This window comes from Cydia amplana, chromosome 27 (assembly GCF_948474715.1).
Source record: "Cydia amplana chromosome 27, ilCydAmpl1.1, whole genome shotgun sequence".
NCBI lineage: Eukaryota > Metazoa > Arthropoda > Insecta > Lepidoptera > Tortricidae > Cydia > Cydia amplana.
In genome coordinates, this window is record NC_086095.1 from 2,605,484 (window position 1) to 2,628,345 (window position 22,862).

General features: G+C 40.4%; 1 protein-coding gene across 1 annotated transcript; it reads left to right on the plus strand.

Annotated features, from left to right (window-relative positions):
• Nucleotides 1–1,351: 1,351 nt before the first annotated feature.
• Nucleotides 1,352–21,995, plus strand: LOC134660476 (ankyrin-3-like). The gene is made up of 10 exons (XM_063516239.1): nt 1,352–1,581; nt 12,829–12,941; nt 13,583–13,737; nt 14,227–14,359; nt 15,528–15,710; nt 16,198–16,303; nt 18,091–18,231; nt 19,141–19,232; nt 19,669–19,818; nt 21,434–21,995. Exons 2-10 carry the CDS (start codon nt 12,831–12,833, stop codon nt 21,752–21,754), a joined length of 1,392 nt encoding a protein of 463 aa, XP_063372309.1. The 5' UTR covers nt 1,352–1,581; nt 12,829–12,830; the 3' UTR covers nt 21,755–21,995.
• Nucleotides 21,996–22,862: the final 867 nt, after the last annotated feature.

Sequence of the window (22,862 nt, forward strand, 5' to 3'; positions counted from 1 at the left end):
AAGGAGGCACAAATTGGTATTCCGCACCTCCATTTATTTTTATCGGTAATATTGGTCATAATCGGCGATTTAAATCAGCGAGCCAAATTGGCGTTTGCATCCGCACGTCCTGATTTGAGCGGACAATTTCATCAGATTGGCGAAAAATTATCCTCGTCTGGACACGCCTTAAAGAGAGCATTTACGAGTGTGGTGAATTTTTTTTTACCCAAATATATGCACTAAATAAACATTAATTTCAGTGTCCTTTCATCTGCCTGCTATATAAGTGAGGAGTCGGGTCATCAGCCATGTGGCAGGTTCATCGGCCGTCGACGAAATGCACAAAGAAGTGCGCTTTTGTGCAGTAGGGTGAATGCGCCGGTTTTGGGCAGTCAGTGGCTTTTGGTAGGTAACTAGGTACCTATAGCAAGTCCACCAGGGGTCAGCAAAATGCGGCTTCTCTAGTTTCCCAAAAAAAAATTACATACGTTTAGTAAATTCTACAAAGCATTTTCGCTACATTAATAGTTAAAGGAAACACTCAGCTACGACGTAGCACTACAAGCGTAGCCGATCCCAGCGTTTTCCCGCTTTGTTGTGCTTTGTACGAACAGAGAAGCCGCTGGTTCGCGGCACTCAATGTATTAAACTAAAACATTCACCGCTGAGCTACGGTCGTAGCGCTACGTCGTAGCCGATAACATGTGTTTTCCGGTGTGTAGCGTGTAGCAGAAATGCTTCGTAGAGGCAAAACGTCTGTTTCGCGCTGAATGGGTTAACAGTGCATGAATACAATTTCGAGCTACCTCGGTTTTTTATGTAGGGACACGTACTGTACCTACAATGAATACCGGAGTGTTTACCAAAATTAGTTTGTATGATTGAAAAGTGCCATGATTTTAAACAATAATCTAGTGTAACACTGATTTAAACTTTCACGATTTTTACACATTATTAAATTATACAACGGGACTTAATCGCGTATCTAAGTTTTAAGATTTACCTCCGACGTTTCGAGGACGGCGTTGTCCCCGTGGTCTTCTCCGAGACCAGGTAAGTCGGAGGTAAATCTTAAAACTTAGATACGCGATTAAGTCCCGTTGTATAATTTAATAATGAATAATCTAGTGTCACCCATACCTACCTATAAACACTTGTTTATATCACGTGAGCAAGCAAAAAGGCTGTTGGTAAGTGGTTACCGTTCCAAACATGGCTCTACTGATCGATTAATAAGTATCTCCTAAAGAGTCAGCTAAGTGTACATTTACCCCATAGGAAATTAATAGCCAACCAGCCCCTTCGCCCCAGCGCGTGTACTTCGTATTTGGCGCGCCGCCATCTTGGCAAGCGCCCAGCTTACATCAACACAGTTTTCCAAAACAGTACGACACAAACTAGCTAACTGAACACACGTTAGAGTCAGCTAGAAAATTAATTATTAACAGTTATTTTGTTATAAAACACGAATTTGAAGTCAATTTAGAGGTTATATAAAAAGTTAGGCATAGAGTTGCGCGCGCTTTTTTGTTTTTTAGGCGCGAAGGCGTGTAGTGACAACCTTTGTGATTGGAATTGCAAATACGGCGGATCAGCAAGGTGAGTGATGGATTGATGATTTATAGTTTTAAAGCTATTTATAACATTAATTTAGTACCTGAGGGCTCATTTAGACGGTGCGCGAACTCGTCTGACGATTTTAGTTACATTGCGGACTATTGAGGTTACATTAATTCAGCCGACCGATCAAAATACGCAATGTAATCAAACTCGCATGCGAGTTCTCGCCCCGTCTAAATGAGCCTTAAGGGTAAATTAGATCTAGGTATACCGCCACCAGTTTGGCACTGACATAAAACGCTAGCGTGAACGTTACTTAAATTCTATGCATCTCGCTCGTACTGTCATATTTATAAATACGAGTGTTGACACTGTGAGTGACTCGTGGTACGGGTACCAAAGGTTGATTGCTTTTTGACTGCTGTGCTATGCTTTCGTTTTCCCGCTATGTAGCGAAAATGCTTCATAGAGGCGTAACGAGAAAGTGTCGTGGTTAAGAGCTGAATAGGTTATTTATAGCTAGTCAACCAAATCTTGTCAGTAAAAAAAGGCGCGAAACTCAAATTTTCTATGGGACGATATCCCTTCGCGCCTACATTTTTCAAATTTGCCGCCTTTTCTACTGTCAAGATCTGGTTGACCAAGTATATATAATTTACAAAAACATAATAATTATCATTTGTTTCATACCTATTGTCATAAACCAATATCTTCTACATTCTTTTGCTTTCATAAGTAATATAAACAAATTGTTTAAAGCGTTTTTCAATGTCTTTTAATAAAAAGACACGTCAAGATTGTTTACTTTCTTTCTAATGCTAAAAAAACGAACTATAAAGACATGCCCTGGATCAGTAGTACGTACTACGTACTACCAAACAGAGGCCCGACCACAGAACATATTAAAGAGGTTAGAATGGCTATCGCGCACAGTTAGTACCTATTGGAACCGGTGTCGCCGCTCGTTCCTCTCCACATTTACTAACACTCACGCAACGGTAGTAAAAACTTGTGTGCCTGGCGAATGGATACGCCTCCTTTAAACAGATTTGACGTCTGGCTTCTTAATCTGAACGTTATTGTGGCGCAAAAAGGCATGTTTAGTTGTTTACTTCATTTTCGGTCAGCGCGGGCGAATAGCATGCAAGCGTTTGCTCAAAACCCCGCGGCGACACGTACCCCTGCTCGCATCGCCATTCTACTTGGGCCCGACATACATTTTGGATGATGATGATTATGTGAACGCCCTAGTGTGAGTGCACCTAATTAAATAAAATTAATTTCTACCAAGTGCGTCTTATTTTGAATAAAGGCAAGACCTCATTCAACTTGAAAGGAAACATGTGAAACAATAATGTTTTAAATTGACACGAGTTGCGAATTACCTTTTCGCACGTGCATTGTACAAGTTTTACAGCATATATGGCCCTTTAAATCTTCGACATACGCACATAATATATTGCTAGTTACCGCACTAGGGAGGTAAAGTACGAGTAGCACCATATGTACTTACATTACATACCTAGGGAGGTGAATTCGTAAATGTTCCAGATCGCAGGTGTTTGTGGCCCGAACCGAAGGTGAGAGCCATAAATATGCGATCTGGGGCTTTACTAATTACTGCCCGTGGTTTGTCTAAAGTTTTACGTCTTGCCTTGGCCAGGAAGTGAGATTTTCTTCTCGCGTAGCGGTGAGAAAATCAAAAATACATAAACAGATCCGCATGCTCTCGGAGCTAATATCAATAAATTGAAGCCGAAAATAAACTTTTTAAATAACGTAGGTGGCTGAAGGAAGTGCGCCGTGCCAAGAATACGTTTAGTACATTGTTTTCATTCTTACCGGAAAGTTTTGGTTCCCGAAAATTGCATTGGTAAATATTTTGGTTGCGATCACGAGTCAATTTAATTCGGAAAATGGGATCGCGACTTTTCTTTTGATGATGTTTTCGTTTGAGTTGAGATACGATGAGTTCTAAAACCTGCGCTGACTGAAAACTATCTGAAAAGTCTAGATTTCTAGTAGCTTTGGAGTAAAGTTTCGTCCACTCCTTCTCCGACTTAGGTACCTACGTTTTCTCATTAATATGAAGGTGATAAGCATCTGGGATCTGGTAATATCTTTTTGTATCTACCGGATCCTTTAGTACCTATTTTGGATTTGGACGTGGATTAATGAGAGCCAGATAGCTTCGAAAACAGTGTTCAAGTAATCGTTTCGATGGAAGAGCCATAAAAGCAATGTTCTCATGTGGTCGCGATCTCCAATCATGAGGGAATGTGGTAGAAGGAGAATTATCTTCATGGTGTCCTTAGGTATTTTACTGCATTGCGCACTGTATGATATGGGCCTTATTTTTTTTAACACGCATACTGGCAATATTCGTGCTATGAGCGCCCCCTTATGGCTCCTCTACACGATGGGCCAACGCCGGCCACTACAAGGGACGCAGCCATGCGGTAGAATGAGATAGCAATATCACTTGCTCCCTCTAACGCATAAATGCGTCCCTTGGAGTGGCCGGCGTTGGCCCATCGTGTAGAGGAGCCATTAGGCCCATCACAGCAATTTATTTAAACGTTGTAATTTATTAGATAAGGTAAACGTACTAGTGCTCGACATGCTAATGCCCAATAGATGACACTCTGCTGTCACCTCTATTGACAATGACTTAAGTTTCAAGATGACAAGTACTGGGACCGCGTCGAGCACCAGTACGTTTACCTTAGGTAACTTTAGGTTTGGCTCTCGTTGTCAATGCAACGTCCAATTTAAATCAGTTCCTAGAAAAGTTTCCACATTTTAATTAGTAAAATATTAGCCAAAAGCTCTCAATCAAGTATGTTCTTCTTAATCTCTTTGTGTTCGCTAATTTCACTAAACATAAATAACTCCCAAGGGCAGAGTTCAATGGCGGATGTCTAAAAATACGCGCCATTTGCTATATCCGGCTCGCCGCCATCTTGACGTCTGGTGGTTAACCTTACTGGTGGAAATGTATATATATGAGCAATATTATACAGGTGCAGAGAGAGGTGACCCCCCCTGCATACGATCAGCCTATGCAGGGGGGGGGGTCATCTCTCTCTGCAGCTGACATATAATATTTCTTAACTTACTGTATATTCAAAGCCTTAATATGGTTAAGTATCTATTTTTTTACTGTACCTGCACTGTTTTTGGAAGGTACCATTAAAAGGAACCCTATCATTCTGTCTAGAATTACGAAGAAACTAACAAAACGAAAAGCTTTACAAACTTTAAATAAAAAAGACACTCTTCACTTCAATGTTACATGGCAAAATATGCTATTAATGGTGCTCTCAAAACACGTGCTGCCAATTACAATAAATATAATTAAGTATGTCATAAGATCACGCCCTTTCAATGTTAGCACGTGCTGAAAGACTCTCGTCTCCATAGCAACGGCGCTTTGATTGGCCGAGACTACAGACGGCTGATGTTCGATGTGACCTTGTCGTAGCGTCACATCAAATTTTTAAACGAATTGTCGTCCAAATTGGCATATGGACATGAATGATCGATACGTCAACGGAGTGATAGTAGATGTATCATATTATCAATGGGTTGGAAAGAGAGGGTTGTTGGATAATTGACAAACAATTGAGGAAGGCATGTTATTATGTAATATTATACTTTGCCAATATATTTAAAACCGGAAATTCCGCCCATGTTGATAACATATTAATGGCTAAATATGTTGCAAAGAGAGCTCGCTGTGCTAGGGCATTTTCACTTAAAAGTGTACCATTTACTTTTTTTAATAACCATCAAGCTTGGGTTATTTCTACTCGGAATTAGGAGGACTATCGATTAAAAAAGTAAAAAAAAGCGTACCAAAAAAAATCCGTTTTGTGACGCTTTTTCACATACATTTTGTATGGACCATCACAAAACGTGACACCCAAAATTTTTATCAAAAACTTTAGGGACACTTTTTCTTTGTTTTAATCAATAGATAGTCTTCGTGATTCTAAGTCAAAAAGAGCCTGTAACCTACGGATATGTCGGTAGTTTTTGTCTACGTGACAGCGTGATAAAACTGCGTCCGTCACATTCAATCGCCCGGTGGTAAAAAGTGACGGTTATTTTATCAAGTGAATGAATTCATTACACGCCTGTAGGTCAAAAATCCCGCTGATCATCACGTGATATGTTAACTCACATTTATAGACGAGTCTAACGCGAAATTTATTCCTTTACCTTTATTTACCGACGTTTCGACACAGGTTTCACTGGTCATGGTCGCGGCTAACTGACGTTGATTTTGCTGGTCAAAATGACAAAACAGAGATTTGTGCAACTACCCAACAAAAAGAGTGTGTGAGAGTGTGTGTGACGTGATATGTTGTTGTGTGCGCGAGCTCACCTTTGATGTCGATGCCTACGTCATCGCAGACAGAACAGACGTGCAGTCTAATTAGTTTTATTAGGCCAAGATCTCATCTATTCAGCCACAACTGCCACAAGGTGTGCCCATATAAGTCGCGGGTCGGAAATTGGCAGCACTGACGCAGGTGTTGCCCAACTGTCAAATTAACCTCGGAGCTCGTGCGATGACCCGGTTAGCTTGTGTTTTTAGGTTAACTAAATTCGCTATAAAGGGTAAAAGGGTAGCTAATTCGCCTATAAAGGGTAAAAGCGAGGTGCTACGCGCTACGGCCGCTACGCCGTAGAAAACGTAGCTATTATTTACTCTACTTCTTTTCTGGAATCTTGAATGCTGCGAGGTTTCACGGTAAGTGTAAGGCCTGAGTGGACGCTCGAGCTGGGCGTGCAGCGGGGCGGGTTGCACTCCGGGAGTGCCGGCAGAAGTGAAAACTCAATCACTATTGCAAAATGTCTGCAGCATTGTATAAGCTATGTATAATTGAGGTTAACGCCATCTAGCGTTATTTAGTCGCATTACTTGAAACCCCTAAGCACATCACTGTTAGTACTCGAGTTATATTAATACCAGTTAGAGTAAAGAGTTAAAACGCAATGACATTGTATTGTAACTAGGGTTGCCAACTATTTTTTGGTGGAATATAGTATTTTCCAGAATAAGGCATAAAAAATATAGTACATTTCTAAAAATATAGTACTTTTAGATAAAATACTAAACATAAGTGTAATATACGAGTACGTTTAATCGGAAATATAGTATTTTAGCGTATTTTTCCAAAAGTATATAGTACAGAGAGCCAAAATATAGTACAATACTATATAATATAGTACGGTTGGCAACCCTAATTGTAACAGTTTTTCGATCAGGTCACGTGTCCGTCTTACGGTCACGTGATCGTCTTACGCTGTCTCGAGTTTAACATTTTTTCCCCGTCACAAAAAGTGGACAGCGCCGCTAAAGAAGTTTTCACTTCAAAAATTGTGATAAGCTTCAAAAGATATATGGCGTTATTCATAAACGGCTGCTAACTTAATCAGTTGATAATTAATCGTCGTTTGTCCCTATCTGTCGTTATGCTATAGAGAGAGAGACAAACGACGATCATCAGCTGATTAACTTAGCAGACGTTTATGTATAACGCCGATAGTAGTTTTATAGTTTAGTGTTTAAATACATTCTTAAAGTAGTAGATAATGTTCCTAACATCAGTAATATTAAAATCGCACGTGTGACCCATCATCATTCTATCTCAATTTAAAACGATTAATCTCCGTCAGTGTTGCCGTCAAAACGCAATATGTTCAATGGCACATGATTTTCTTATCTATGGTTCGCCAATTCTGCAAAAAGAACAAAGATGGCAGATATCCAACCCGTGGCAATGAACGCTCTTCTCGGAAATTTCGAAATTTAAATCTTTATTTATTTTCCTTTTTCGGGTTAATGAAGAGTGAATGGTTCATTTATTTTAACGAAGTCGTTTAATTTGAATTGATTCTTATTTTAAAATTGGAATTTAAATTGAGGTTTTGGAATTGGTTCATGATCCAAATGACAAGATTTGAAGAGTATATCGTAGCCTAGCCCGGCCTCGCGCGCGGCAGATACCGTCGCGACGCAGTCGTGCTAACGCGCTGGCTTTACAAGGACCCACGTGGGTCACCTGGCGTTGACTTCCGAATAGTGATTACTGATTACTTAATATAAACGCGTGTCAAGAAACTTTTCACTATCTGCACATTTTCACATTAGTAGGTACCTAGATACTGAATTAATTTAGTGAACATAGACTAGGAATCCTCTAGACGGAGTTTAGAGCAATTATTTCATGAAACCGATGCTGCCAAAAATACGGGGGTGTGGGGGGACGAGGTGAGCGAATCCCATGCCGTGATTGGTCCGTTCAAAGACTCGGACCAATCACCGCACGGGATTGACTCGAAGATGGAGTAAAACTACCGTATAAGTGGCGTTACTATGCTCAGTCTAGCTGGTGAATTTCCAATATGGTTTGGAACTCCGGTAGCCGTTTAAGAAGTGTAGGAGCCTCACTAGGGCTCATAGGTATATGGTGGAAATATTCACTGAATTGGGTACGGCACAGATGACAGAGCACTGTACTAGTGATCCAGTGGTCGTGGGCAGCCCATCGACACCCCATACTATGATAACTTAGGAACGTACTTGTTACCAACGTTGAGGCATAGAAAATAATCTTATCGAATTAAAATGACTGCTGTTGCATTTTGGTAGCACATACCATACTTGCTTTCAAACATAGAGGTATTATACCTACTTTTCTTTAGGTTGGTATGATCGGTAAAATGTCTACCGTCATTTTAAATTGTCGTGAAAGCGGTTATGTTACGTGTTTATTTTTGTGTTTAGACTAAATAACTTTAGCTTTTATTTAAATGGGGGGGCAAATCTTTAAGAAAATGTGAAGTTTGTGGGGTCAGGCGTGTAAGGAAACTTACTTCTGAAATATTTTGGCCAGATTTCCACTTGATCCGAACAGGTCGGTAAACTGATTTTTTTGTGCGATATTTTCATTTTGAGTCGTTACCAGATACTAATTTAATTAGTTTGGAGTAGTTTTTATCGTTTACAATCCTTGATTAAAACGAAAACATTCTGTGAATAGATTCTTCTTATAAAAAACTAGGTAACCTAAGACACGAATAGTGTGCGAACAACTTATCGATAATCCCTTTATTTCAGATGTCGATTATGGGTAAAGGTAACAGGCAATAAGGATTTGGAATATTTACCTATACAAAGGCTGAATGAAACTCCAACCTCTGAATATCTACAAGTGAATGTAAATAAGCCTGACAGCTTTTTCCCTTTGTGGGAAGTTGGAGTTCACAGCCTTCACAGGCAAGACTCAGTGTTTGCAGGAGTGCTCTAAAAGTAGATTGTAGCTTTATTTACGTTTATAAGCGTATTGTAATATGCCTACGTAAATATAAAACTATCTGTATCTTATCTTTATTATGTAAAATAAAATTATTTTTATATATTGCATTTATTTTATTAATCCACCTGATTCTCAAAATTTACTTTTACAGTAGTACAGTCACTGACTTAATATAAAAGAAATAGACACACAAAGCAGAACAAAAACGTCAAGAAATATGGATCCCAATGACGTTTCGCACCATTTGCATTGATGATAAAAACGCTTACATAAATATTGAGTCAAGATAAATGTTTCTTACAGAAAAGAGCTTAATGTCGTAAGCATTAAGTGTCAAATTTGCAAACATAAGCACCAACACTGTTAAAAAATTTAGTCCGATGGCACTAAACGTAACGTATTTACGTCAAACAACGTCAAACGAGAATAATGAACGAATGGAGTCACTTTGGTACACTTTAATATGTATTACTGTACAGGAAAACCAATTGAAGTAAGAAAACAAATTTAATTTAATCGGGAGCTCAAATAAAATTAATTCGTGGTTCAAATTCAAACAAATTAAATTTTTAATTCGTAAGTATACGTCTTTAAATACAAATTTCCTTGAAATAAATTCTACTTATTAAATAACTGTGTATTTAAGATCTACATTTACTCATAACACGGGTGCACGGGGACATTTAGATACTGATTGGATTTTTTTTATAAAGTCTACCTATACTTTATAAAAAAAATCCTGTGGTTGTCACTGTGTTCAGACAGGTTTAGCATTTACAGTTAGTCGATATAAGCCCTTATTGGTGGTGTATATGTCGGAAACAGGGAAATGGGCCGAACACACAAGTGCCGTTTTGCCTTGTTTAAAACTGCATCACCCCTATCTCTTGCGATAATTAAATAGCAGTCCACTTTGCACGTCGCATAGGTTTTCTTGGAAATCTTGAATTTAAACATAATATTATTTCTTATGAATTCCATATAAAAATATAAAAAAATATTGACCTCACATCGACTCATTAGATTTTTGTTCCTTGACATCCCTTCTTTGGTACTAACAAATTAATTTATTCAAAACCATAAAATTACCACCAGATTACATAAATTATGTAATGCTATCCAAAGAACTAACTGAAAGAAATACATTCCATCCTTTTTCCTTGTTTTATCATTGTTATTTTTACATATTTTAACGGCACATTTCGTAATTGTTGACAACTTCACATTTGAGCGTTTCAAACAAGACTAAACGAAAAAGTAATGCATGATCTGTTTTGACATCACTTTTGTGGGGCCATTTTTGGCGGCTGATTGGGTATCCAGTTCTTTATACTATATCAATGAGTACAGTACAACAGCACGTATCGCACATTTATCGATATCGATAAACAGTAGGTACCGGAAGTGTCGAGCCCTAGCGTTGTTTTTTTTTTGTGTTGGCAGTATTGACATGTATTTTGTGTATTGGCACAATGTACGTTCTTAATTCGGTTTAAGGCTTGTTCGAGAGTGCCGACTCTTAAAACGTAGTGATTTAATACTCTTTGGTCGTGGGTTCAAGTCCCACCCAAGACAGTTAATTTTTTTCCACTCTTAATTTATTTCGAAGCTTATTAGTATACTGTATAATATAAGCTATCCGTCACACTTTGAAACAACATTAACGAGCAAAAACAAAGAAATTAATCACGAGGCGATGTCACCATATATATGGCGGTCGACAAGCTACCCGCGCGCCGTTCGAAATGAGCCCTAATTTCATTAGAGCCATATCACCTTTTCTGCGTCTTGTCAACCACATCGGACAGTTATTTATGATGTCTATGTAGTTCCATGTGATTCGAGATATATTTGGGTGAACTACGTAATAAATTTGGTCATAAGTATTTACGAAACGGCCCGAACGTCTGTTAGAGGGTGGGCTTGGATAAGATCCAAGACACAGGTTTTCTAGATCATGTGTACAAACTAAAGTACGCATTATTGTGATATGGGGTCATTGGCATGTTGTTCTCAATATCATGGTAAACAAAACACCATCTATACGTATTATTCTTAGATATAAATATAATTCAATCAAGGCAATATAAAAATAAAAATCTTCACATTGCTTTAATAGTGTTAAAATGTGTGGGAGATGGACTGTTTTGCTGTGTTTGTGATAGGTACCTAATTAGGTTATATTTTTTATGTTCGTATGAAGTCAGACGCTCATTTGTACGAGTATGAGACGTATTGGCGTGATTTGGACTTTCTTTGTTTATCAGCCAAATAAAAATGGTGGACAGATGGCCAATGACCTTGCGCCCATTTCTACGTATTCTACGTAATATCTACAGCACGTGGCGGTGTATTTACATCTTAGGTACAGTCAGCAGCAGAAGTTGCTAAACGGCGGGCGAGGCGTTCATAATTACCTTGACGCGCTCTTATTCTCTTAACAATAAAGTCACATCAAGATCATTTTGAACACCTCGCCCGCTTAGCAACTATTGCTGCTGACTGTATTACTGCTACGAATAGAGACTATAGACATCACAATCTTCTTCTTCCTCGCGTTATCCCGACATTTTGCCACGGCTCATGGGATCTGGGGTCTGCTTGTCAACTAATCCCAAGAATTGATTAGTTTAGTAGGCACTAGTTTTTACGAAAGCGACTGCCATCTGACCTTCCAACCCAGAGGGGAAACTAGGCCTTATTGGGACTAATCCGGTTTCATCGGTCCATCACATTTTTGCATTATCGCTGTATCGTTGATCAAAGCGCCATCTATTGAAAATAAAAATAACTGCCATATTTATTTTAATATTCTAGATAAAGGATCCTAACTCTTCTTTCAATGTTTAAATTCCTTGACCATGTTATATGTTTAATCTCAAACTAGTCTGCATCAATTTGCAGACCAAACATTAGCCATAAACGAATACTCCAAATGGCACTTTGCCCACGACCTCAATCCATAACTAGTTATATTTTTAACTTTCGATATACCCTACGTAATAGGTACATCACACTGTTTATATGCGTTCTAAGATTTTAGTAAATACTTAAAAATTGCGTCGAACTTTCTGTTGAGAAATAAAATAACATACGCAATTTGCGGCCTTGATCGTTGGAAAATAACAAGTTTGGAAAATGAATGTGTTGTTTTGATTGTCTGATAAACTATTATTTTCAGTCTGCAATGAAACATCCTTGGTTTTAAGGTGTTATTGGGTCAAGTCGGTCCGGAAAACGAGTCTTTGCCAAAAGGCATTTATAACGGTGTTTATGACGAAGGATGTCTGTAGAAAATATTGTTACCACGGATTTCTGTACAGACCAAATAAATGTTATCTGTTACATGCTTTAACATATAGCGATGTTCAAACGATATTGTCAATTGTGATGCTAGTGCCCAGGGCTGGGATCGAACCAGCGTTTTCTGCATTCGCGGCACATGCCATTTCATCACTAGCCCACCTGGCAGCCTAGTCAAGTTGACGATCGCTTGATCTTCGCCATCGAATCGCTTTGTCTCTCTATCAGTCTTCAATATTAGTGCGACAGTGACAGTTGCGTTTCGTTAGCTACGTACCGTTAGCGATTGGCAATGTTGTCTACGGGGCCTGAGCCAACTAGAACTAGAGCCTAAGCTAAGAGGGTTTTGTACATACATACATACATACATACATACATATAATCACGCCTATTTCCTGGAGGGGTAGGCAGAGACCACGGATTTCCACTTGCTACGATCCTGACATACCTCTTTCGCTTGGAACGGAACCGTTACTTTCATAACATTGCTCATATACACGCTCGCCGGTTTAGGGTGTTCTTGACCTGGCCTTTCTTCAGGATTTCCCCGATCTGATCGGAGAAAGTCCGCCTAGATCTGCCCATTCCAACTCCCTCTTCTAATTTGGGTTTTGTTTCCTATTAAATATCAACACTTGCCCTTTGTTCACAGAAATGCCCTCCGAGGTGAGAACCGGGAAGTCTCTCCAGCGAGAGCTGGCGGACTCCATCATCCGCATGGTGCCGCTTGATGAGATCAGGATCCTGTTGGCTTGTGGAGCTAAGGTAAGAATAGAATAGTTTTTATTCGTAAACACACAGACACATACACATAATTACACAAACGGAACATAGTCGCTGTTACGTCGTCGCCCAAATCTAATATTTAGTTAATTTCATTTTTATGTATATTGTTTTTCTTTGTGTCTTTTCTTTTATATTTTGTAGTTTCACAGTGCCTTGGTTTTATACTGTAATGCTGTGTTACTTATTTGATCAATAAATAAAATAAAATAAAATAAATAGTGAAAAAACCATAAAGGTTGGTTAAATAAAGTGTACGAAATGGCCCCATCTCAGCATGTTGCTGGCGACTTCCAGCGCTGATCGATCTTCCGATGAGACCATCAAGTGAGAAATAATCACGGAAGGTAACAGACAAAAATAAAGAAACGTAAAGGAAAGAAATATAAAACACAGTTTACACGATAAAAAAAGCATTAAAAAAAATAGAGATACAACATGACGAGATAAGTAGGTACATATATGATTAATGCTAGATTAAAGCGATTAGTGTTAGATTGGTAACTCCATCAACAAGATCAACAGGATGGTCATCGTCATCATCTTCCTCTGTTAGAAATTTATGACAAGTCCTCGACAGTGACAGCTGGAGATGCCACAAAGTTATAATTCTTTTGTTACAGGTGAACGAGCCAGTGACGCAGGGGCTGCGTCCGCTGCACTACGCCATCTGGCAGCGTTACCTCGAAGCTACCAGACTGCTGCTGGTCAGAGGATGTGATGTGAACGCGAGGGATGACTGTGGATACAGCGCCCTGCATCTCTCCTCGGAGCATGGGTAAGATCATAAGATGGCAAAAAGTGATGGTAACACTAGAATTCTGGTTTTCTTTGGGATGGAATCAGAAAAGTACTAAGCGCCACTTGCACCATCCCCAGGGTTAACCGGTTAAACCGTTAACCCAGTGTCAAATTGTACTGGTAACCATGGTATAGTTGGTCAAACTAATTTTTCAGTAATTAAGAACAAAAAAAACTATATACTCATCCTTTTCTTTTGGGTGCTAGTACTAGTCTAGTCTAAGACAAAGATAGTGTGATTCCCTCTGTCTATGTTTGAAATGAGACAGACCTTTGACAAACTATAACTCCAGGTTTAACCGGTTAACCCCGGGTTAGTGAATGGTGCAAGGGGCCAAAGAAACGCACTACAGGTATTTGAGGCACAAGCTGTGTCAAAAATTCGGGTTAGCAATTGGAAGATGATGATCCTTTAAACTCACATCTTCTGTGCATGTTAGCTAATGGATATTATCTTCTATTTCAGCTACACGGAGCTGGTAAAGCTGCTGCTCCAGAGTGGCGCTGCGGTGGACTACCGCCCTGATACTGGGGAGGAGTTCCCGAGGACCACGCTCTGTGACGAGCCTCTGAGGCTGGCTATCAGGAACAAGCATTATGTATGTCTTCAAGCAAATAACTGTTAAATTTAAAATTTAAAAAACTCCCTATACGCTGTCTTCTTCTTCCTCGCATTATACCTGCATTTTGCCACGGCTCATGGGAGCCTGGGGTCCGCTTGACAACTATCCCAAGAATTGACGTAGGCACTAGTTTTTACGAAATCGACTGCCATCAGACCTTCCAACCCAGAGGGGAAACTAGGCCTTATTGGGATTAGTCCGGTTTCGTCACGATGTTTTCCTTCACCGAAAAGCGACTGGTAAATATCGAATGATATTTTGTACATAAAATCCGAAAAACTCATTGGTACGAGCCGGGGTTCGAACCCGGATTGAAAGTCGGACGCTCTTACCGCTAGGCCACCAGCGCTCATCAACTCCCTATACGCTATATGCCAAAAAATCCATTCCATGGCAAAAATACCTTACATTATTTTGACAAAGAGCTGTTACTCTTCAAACTGCTGGATCGCTATAAAATAGCTAAGAACCACCTGGATAACTATATTCAACAAACAAAAAACCGCATCGAAATCGGCCCATCCGTTGGAGAGCTATACTACCCACACAATGCCACAGGCAGACAGACATTGGCATACATTCATCTTTTTGCGTCGGGGGTTAAAAATATTAAAGTCAGAATAACCAAAATAAATCATCGTCAAAGAATGATGATTTAAGAACTCCTGCCAGCCTATTATGGATAGCTTTATCCATCTTTATCCACGTGATAAAATAACTGTCACTGTTTAACACCGTGGGGAAGAAAGTGACGGACACCGTTTTATCACGCTGTCACGTAGACAAGAACGACCATCATATCCGTACTGATGATTTTTTAGAGTTTTTGACACCCCATTAAAGGAGACTCACATTAGACCGGGCCGTGTCCGGGCCGGAGCTTCCGGCGCTTGATTTTCTATGACAGATGACAGGTGATCACGTAATGCTTTCCATAGAAAACGAAGCTACGGAAGCTCCGGCCCGGACACGGTCCGGTCTAACGTATGTCATCCTTTAAAGTCAGAAGAACCAAAATAAATCATCGTCAAAGAATGATGATTTAAAAAACCAATGATGATTATCTTAGAGTTTTTGACACCCCATTAATCTTCACTGAAAGTCTTTCCTGGTCTGTGACGACCGTGATTTCTTCTTATTCCAGGAGGTAGCCCGCCTCCTCCTGGAACACGGCGCGGACCCCAACAAGCGCTACTTCTTCGGCGCCGAAATCAACCTGGTCTCCGACCCTGAGTACCTCGAGCTGCTTCTGACCTTCGGGGCCAACCCTGACTCCCGTGACCGCGCGGGCCTGACGCCGCTTATGAAAGCTGCTAGGCAGAGGAAGGTCAGTTCCATGTTTTCCAGGAATTTGTGTATTTTTACCAGCCGCACCAGCGGCTAACTAAAGTCAATCAAAACAAGGACAAGAGTGGACATTACCTAGTTCAAACCTGGTCTCCGACCCTGAATACTGCTGCTAACAATCCTAACTCCCGTGACCGCGCGGGCCAGATTCCACTTATGAAAGCCGCTATAGGCAAAGGAAGGTACTTTTCCAACTGGATCTCAAGGTCAAGGGTTTCGCTTATTGGATCTTTAACCAATCCCACTGGCCAAGACCAATTTTATGACTTATATCGACCGCGGCATATGAACCGTACGTTATTTATTACCGTATTCAATGTTCGAGCTTCCGGCTTCATATCCCGGGCGATATAAGACTAGTGAAACTAACCGTCAATCGTCAACCATTCCAAACTGTTACCAATTTAATGTCCTGATGAAGACATCAGCTATAGAGTGGACATTACTAAACATAATTTATATTTCAGGGCATGGAAGCGGTTCTGCTCCTCATCAGCCACGGCGCGGACGTGAACGCCATGGCGGACGCCAGGAACGACTACCGTACGGTGTTGCACTACGCCGTGCTGAGTGGTCAGTATTCTGTTGGTCTTGGAATAGTTTTAATACTACGTCGGTGGAAAACTAGCATACGGTCCGTCTAATGGTATGCAATCTCAATATTGACGGCTGCAACTCCAGAGGTGTCACATGCGCGCTGCCGACCCTAACACTCCGCACCTTCGTTGAGCTCTGGGAACCTTACTCACCGACAGGAACACAACACTATGAGTAGGATCTAGTGATATTTGGCCGCGGTTTTCTGTAAGTTGGAGGTACTTCCCCAGTTGGGCTCTGCTCTATATCTGGAATGACATCGGTTGTGCTGTGCCCTACCCATAGACTAGGAATCCTCTAGACGGAGTTTAGAGCAATCATTTCATGAAACCGATGCTGCCAAAAATACTGGGGTGCGGGGGACGAGGTGATCGAGTCCCGTGCCGTGATTGGTCCGTTCAAAGACACAGACGTCACACAAAGACACTTTGACTCGAAAATGGAGTAAAACTACCGTATATTTGAGGCAGAGGGGGTAGCGCTACTATGCTCAGTCTGGAGGATGTCTTGTCTGTGGCCCTACGACACAAAGAGAGATGACATTCACAGTGCCCATACCACTCTTTTGGACGTACTTTAAGGGCATACGGGGTCTTGAAATAATTTTGAAGCATCATGTGCATGTTATTCTTAACGTTTCATGTTTCAAACGTTAGTCTGTCAGTATAATTCATCTCAAATGATTATTCATCAGTCTCCGTCAAAGGAGACTGGACGGATACTTCCGAGATAGGGATATGTGGAAGAATAAGAGGGAGGCCTTTGCCCAGCAGTGGGACAATATGGGCTCATAATAATAATAAAAATGATTCTTAATAGGCTACATGACTAATTTTCATTTATGGTATCAATCGATCGGGTTTGTTTTTAGGATCAAATGTCTATATGGGACTGGGACCCATATATGTTGCATTAAATTAAGTAACACAAAAGTCAGAAATTGTAGTCAAAGGCCGACAGTCGCACTTCACTCGCGAAACGCCCTAAACTAAACGATAAGGGAACGTGACGTCAAGGTCTCTGGGAGCCCATCTTGTAGTATGGACAAAACAAGAAAATTGCGTTTTTGTCTGTGAAATATTGCGTTTATGTATATAGTTGCTATACAATATTTTTGAAATGTAATGAAATGTAAGGAATCGAATGGTACCCTTACTTTTATCGTTTTTGGAAGTTAAAAAAAAACTTAAATTTTGAAACTTTCAAGTCCTGTATTTTTGTAATTTTTCAATATTTTATTTTAATATCCACATTTGTTTTATAAGGGCGTTTGTTTTTTGTTGTCCCCTACACTTTTTTTTCAAATTTGGGATATTTTATGTTATTTCTACTCAGAATCACGAGCTCTTTCTATCCTAATAGGAGAAAAAAAGTGTCCTAAGGTTTTTATTTCCATTCCGTCACCATTTTTCATACATTTTGTATGGCGGTCGCGGAATGGAAAGATCGTAAAATGTATGGAAATTTTCGGACACTTTTTTTCTCCTATTAGGATAGACAGAGCTCGTGATTCTGAGTAGAAATAACATAAAAAATCCCAAATTTGAAAAAAAAGTGTAGGGGACAACAAAAATAAAAAAAACGCCCATAAAACTCAATATGTGTCTGTTACAACCTCATTTCATATCGATCATAGAGAACATTATCGACGGTCTTCATATGTCATGTCATGTCTGTCAATTCACTTTTAATTGTCAACGTATATAAAATAAACATTAATAAATCTAATGAATATGTAATTTATATCAGTGTCATCATCCCAGGTAACACGGACGTGGTGAATCTGCTGGTGAAGCAAGGAGCCAGGGTCAACTATCAGTGTCCGTCGCTGAGCAAGCCCAGTGCGCTGGACTTGGCCATACTGAAGGGGGATGTGCCGATGGTCCAACTCTTGTTAGCTGCTGGTAAGCATCTTACTGATTTAAACTTTTACGATTTTTACACATTATTAAATTGTACAACGGGACTTAATCGCGTATCTAAGTTTTAAGATTTACCTCCGACGTTTCGAGGACGGCGTTGTCCCCGTGGTCTCGGAGAAGACTGGCTTAAGTTGACATCAGCATCTTCTAACCGCGCGAGTTTTTCGAACTACCCGCACTCAAGCGGATAAACAAGACCAAGTGCGGGTAGTTCGAAAAACTCGCGCGGTTAGACGATGCTGATGTCAACTTAAGCCAGTCTTCTCCGAGACCACGGGGACAACGCCGTCCTCGAAACGTCTGAGGTAAATCTTAAAACTTAGATACGCGATTAAGTCCCGTTGTACAATTTAATAATGGGTAAGCATCTTCTTTGTGTGAGGCCACTGTTGGGCATACGCCGCTCCTCCCAACAGTCTGGTTTGCTGCTCCTCTCCTCCTGGGCCTGATCGCTCAATAACCGAACCGGTCGGTGGATTGTTATGATCTGAAACCATCATCTTCCTCGCGTTGTCCCGGCATTTTTGCCACGGCTCATGGGAGCCTGGGGTCCGCTTGGCAACTAATCCCAGGAATTGGCGTGGGCACTAGTTTTTACGAAAGCGACTGCCATCTGACCTTCCAACCCAGAGGGTAAACTAGGCCTTATCATTGGGAATAGTCCGGTTTCCTCACGATGTTTTCCTTCACCGAAAAGCGACTGGTAAATATCAAATGATATTTCGTACATAAGTTTTTCGAAAAACTAATTGGTACGAGCCGGGGTTTGTACCCGCGACCTCCGGATTGCAAGGATTGTTATGATCTGAAATAATGATTTTTTTTTTATAAATCTATGAGGCCTAATGGCTAGTGACGTATCAGCGTAAAAATATTTATCTTCCTTAACAGGTGCCAGAGTAAACTCTTCCAGCTCCGTGATTGGTTCACCTCTCCACGTGGCCTGCTCAGACAACATCACCAACAGGAAGGAAATAGTTCAGGTGCACATACACTTAAAAACACTTTTGAAAAATAAGTCACGGCAAATATGTAACAATTATGCATCATATACGATTATTTACATTATTTTGCTTTCATAAGTAATGGTTACTGATACCTTTTGGACGCCAAAGACCGATATATCCGCACCGTAGGTTCAACGCCAAAGACCGATTAATCTGTCACAGACCACAGAGCAACATCGACCTACGTGCATATACATAAAGTTCAACTTCAGTTTTGACACTTCAATGATGTGGCGTCCGAGTGACAGCTTTTGTGTTTGACACGGCGTGGAAAAGACTCGTCAAGATCGCGTAGTCTTTTTGTAATACTAAAAAACGAACTATATGGTGACCTACAGGACAGCCAATACCTTATATTTTAGAGTCCATCGCTACGCTCGGGATTCACACATTTTCCCTTTTCTCTTTCCAGATCCTTCTAGAGAGCGGAGCGGACCCGAACCTGAAGGTGTACAACGATGAAGACGCGACGCAGCTCCGGCCGGCCCTAGCGGAGTACCTGGCCAGCAACGCCGACCCGAGCGGCGAGATCGTGGCCATGCTGCTGCGACATGGCGCCAGGGTAAATATTACACCACCTTCTTTCAAGGCTGACAAAGAGATACTACTACTCTCCCGGCCGATTTCGACCACGGCGACTGTTTCAACTCCGCTGCTGAAGACGTTCGTGGTGTGGCGTGGTGGTGGTGGTGGGGGGGGGGGGGGGGGGACAAAGAGATAAGGGAGAAGTAGAAGAGGGAGTTGGAAGGGGCAGACCTTGGCCATAGAGAAAAAAATACATAGAGTGCTCACTCCATACATCAGTTTTAGAACCAAAAAGACTATTAGCATCTAGCATCGAGTAGCGGAACTATCAGTATTGCTACTTGACAATAGATGTAGCACCGACCGGAAAGTCTTATGCTGTTGAGATAAGACTTTCCGGTCGGTGCTACATCTATTGTCAAGTAGCAGTACTGGTAGTTCCGCTACTCGATGCTAGATGTAGACACAGAAATTAATAGTCTGAACTGATGTATGGAGTGAGCACTCTTGTCTTACTATATTCCTCTATGCCTTGGCGGACTTTCTCCGATCAGATCGGGGAAATCCTGAGGAAAGGCCAGGTCAAGAGCACCCTACACCGGCGAGCGTGTGAGGAATGTTATGAAAGTAACGGAAGCGAAAGAGGTATGTCAGGATCGTAGCAAGTGGAAATCAGTGGTCTTTCAAGGCTGACAAAGAGATATAAGGGAGAAGTAGAAGAGGGAGTTGGAAGGGGCAGACCTTGGCGGACTTTCTCTGATCAGATCGGGGAAATCCTGAAGAAAGGCCAGGTCAAGAGCACCCTACACCGGCGAGCGTGTATGAGGAATGTTATGAAAGTAACGGAAGCGAAAGAGGTGTGTCAGGATCGTAGCAAGTGGAAATCCGTGGTCTCTGCCTACCCCTCCGGGAAATAGACGTGATTATATGGACCTATGTATATATTATTTCATTATATCTATTCATACTCACTCGTCCCACTGATGAAAGGCCTAACCGTATTTCAAGTTTATAGAGTTCTCTCCTACATGGGATACAATGTCATGTCAATGACTGGTAGATGGGCGTTTTTTTTTTCGTTGTCCCCTATACTTTTTTTTCTTTGGGATTTTTTATGTTATTTCTACTCAGAATCACGAGCTCTTTGTATCCTAATATGAGAAAAAAAGTGTCCTAAGGTTTTTATTTCCATTCCGTCACCATTTTTCATAGACTTTGTATGGCGGTCGCGCAATGGAAAGATTGAAAAATGTATAGAAATTTTGGGACACTTTTTTTCTCCTATTAGGATAGAAACAGCTCGTGATTCTGAGTAGAAATAACATAAAAAATCCCAAATTTGACAAAAAAGTGTAGGGGACAACAAAAAAAAAACGCCCAGATACTTGTCAGTGCCAATTAATGTGTAGTTTAATTAGGCCAAATTTTTCTCTCTCGAATACTCGATTGCTTTTGCTCGCCGCCCCGCCGAGCCGAGCCTTTGTCCCGCCGAGTTTGTTGCCGGTCCCATATTGGGATACCCTCCTCCAATTCAGGGGGGATTTAAATCTTCTCGGGGCAGTGTAGGGTTGGGTTGACACGCCCGTGCTGTGCTTATGACATAAAAACAAAAAAATATTTACCTTAAAAATTAATTTAATTAAATTTTTCAGGTAATCATGAAGACTCAGTTCCGTGACCCGGATGGCATCCTAAACCACCTCCAGAACGTAACCGCGGAAGAATACGAGCACATCTTCTACCAGCTTCTAGAAGCAGCCGAGGCCTTCGATCTCTGCATGATAAAGAGAAATAGCATTCTCAATCCTGTTCAAAAACAAACCCTAATCGAACGAGCTAAGACACCCATTTCCTTGCTCGCTCAAACTAGAATCTTCTTTCGTAGGCAGTTAGGCAATTTGCTCGTTGAAATAGCCCCTAAGTTCGAAATACCGAAAACCCTGCACCATTATTTGCTGTTTAAGTGCAGTTAAAGATATTTTTGTAGTTTTATTGGATTTTTTAATTCGGCACAAGATTTCCTTGGCCTTTTGTCGGTGTTGCCAGAAAAAGCTAGTTTCCCCTGATTGTGGGGATTGATTGGATTGCGAGGACCGTGAAAAGGAACGGTTAAGTATTGGAAAATATATTTTTGTATTCTATAAGTCTATTATTCTATTATATTATATGTTTGACACTTACGTCAATTGTCCTGTTTTATCGCTGTTTGTTTATTTATAAATTAAATAAAATAATTATTTCTTTGCAAAATTGTAGAGCGCAATATTTTAATGCGACATTGATATTATATTTGTATGGATTAAAATCATTAAGTTATGTTTTCACGTGATTTTTTAAATATTTCGACTATTTCTTACGTTCGAATTACTATTTTTTCGCTTGTTTTAAGATTACCGCGAAGATCTACCTATTTCTTTTTGTATTGTGTAGTTTTATCCATTTTGTAGTCTGATTACAATATTGCTATGTGATACATTGTGATATATGATTAGAATTAAGTTTCTACTTGTGATCTTGCACGATATCAGGTAATTTATTCTCCTGCGACTGTATTTTGAAAATATATGCCTGAAGAAGAATAATTTATGTTTTATTTTGTTCCGAATGGTTTTGGTTATGATTATTCTTCTGTGACTTCTGAAGCTTCTGTCAGAAAAACTACGGGATACACAGTTATTTCGACATCCCTTGCAGACACATAAAATACCTGGCCAAGTAAGTAGAAAAAAACGCCCGAAAGTAAATTTGTATATGGGTAGACAGACAATGCTTCGCAACTACATTTTTTAAATTTGCCACCTATTGGCAAGGTGTGTCAAAGTAGCAGTAGAAAAAAAAACTAAGTAATCAAATGTTTCAAGAAGTGATAATAGTTTGGCCTGGCATGGCGCGAATAGAATTTCGTGTCATTTCATTCACAAAATTGGTTTGCCGGATTATATTGTTGGAAAAACCAGTATGAATCTCTGCCTAAGCTCCAGTGACAAATGACTTGCCAAACTATAATTACATATAATATTTTTTTTCGTGAAACGAAACGTTAATGATTTGACGGAATTACCGTTTTGAACACTGGCAACA

Excerpts from the sequence above, each read along its gene's own strand:
- LOC134660476 (XM_063516239.1), top strand. The coding sequence starts at position 12,831 with ATGCCCTCCGAGGTGAGAACCGGGAAGTCTCTCCAGCGAGAGCTGGCG. Across the intron at positions 12,942-13,582 it reads TGTTGGCTTGTGGAGCTAAG|GTGAACGAGCCAGTGACGCA; the intron begins GTAAGAATAGAA and ends CTTTTGTTACAG. Across the intron at positions 18,232-19,140 it reads CCAACTCTTGTTAGCTGCTG|GTGCCAGAGTAAACTCTTCC; the intron begins GTAAGCATCTTA and ends CTTCCTTAACAG.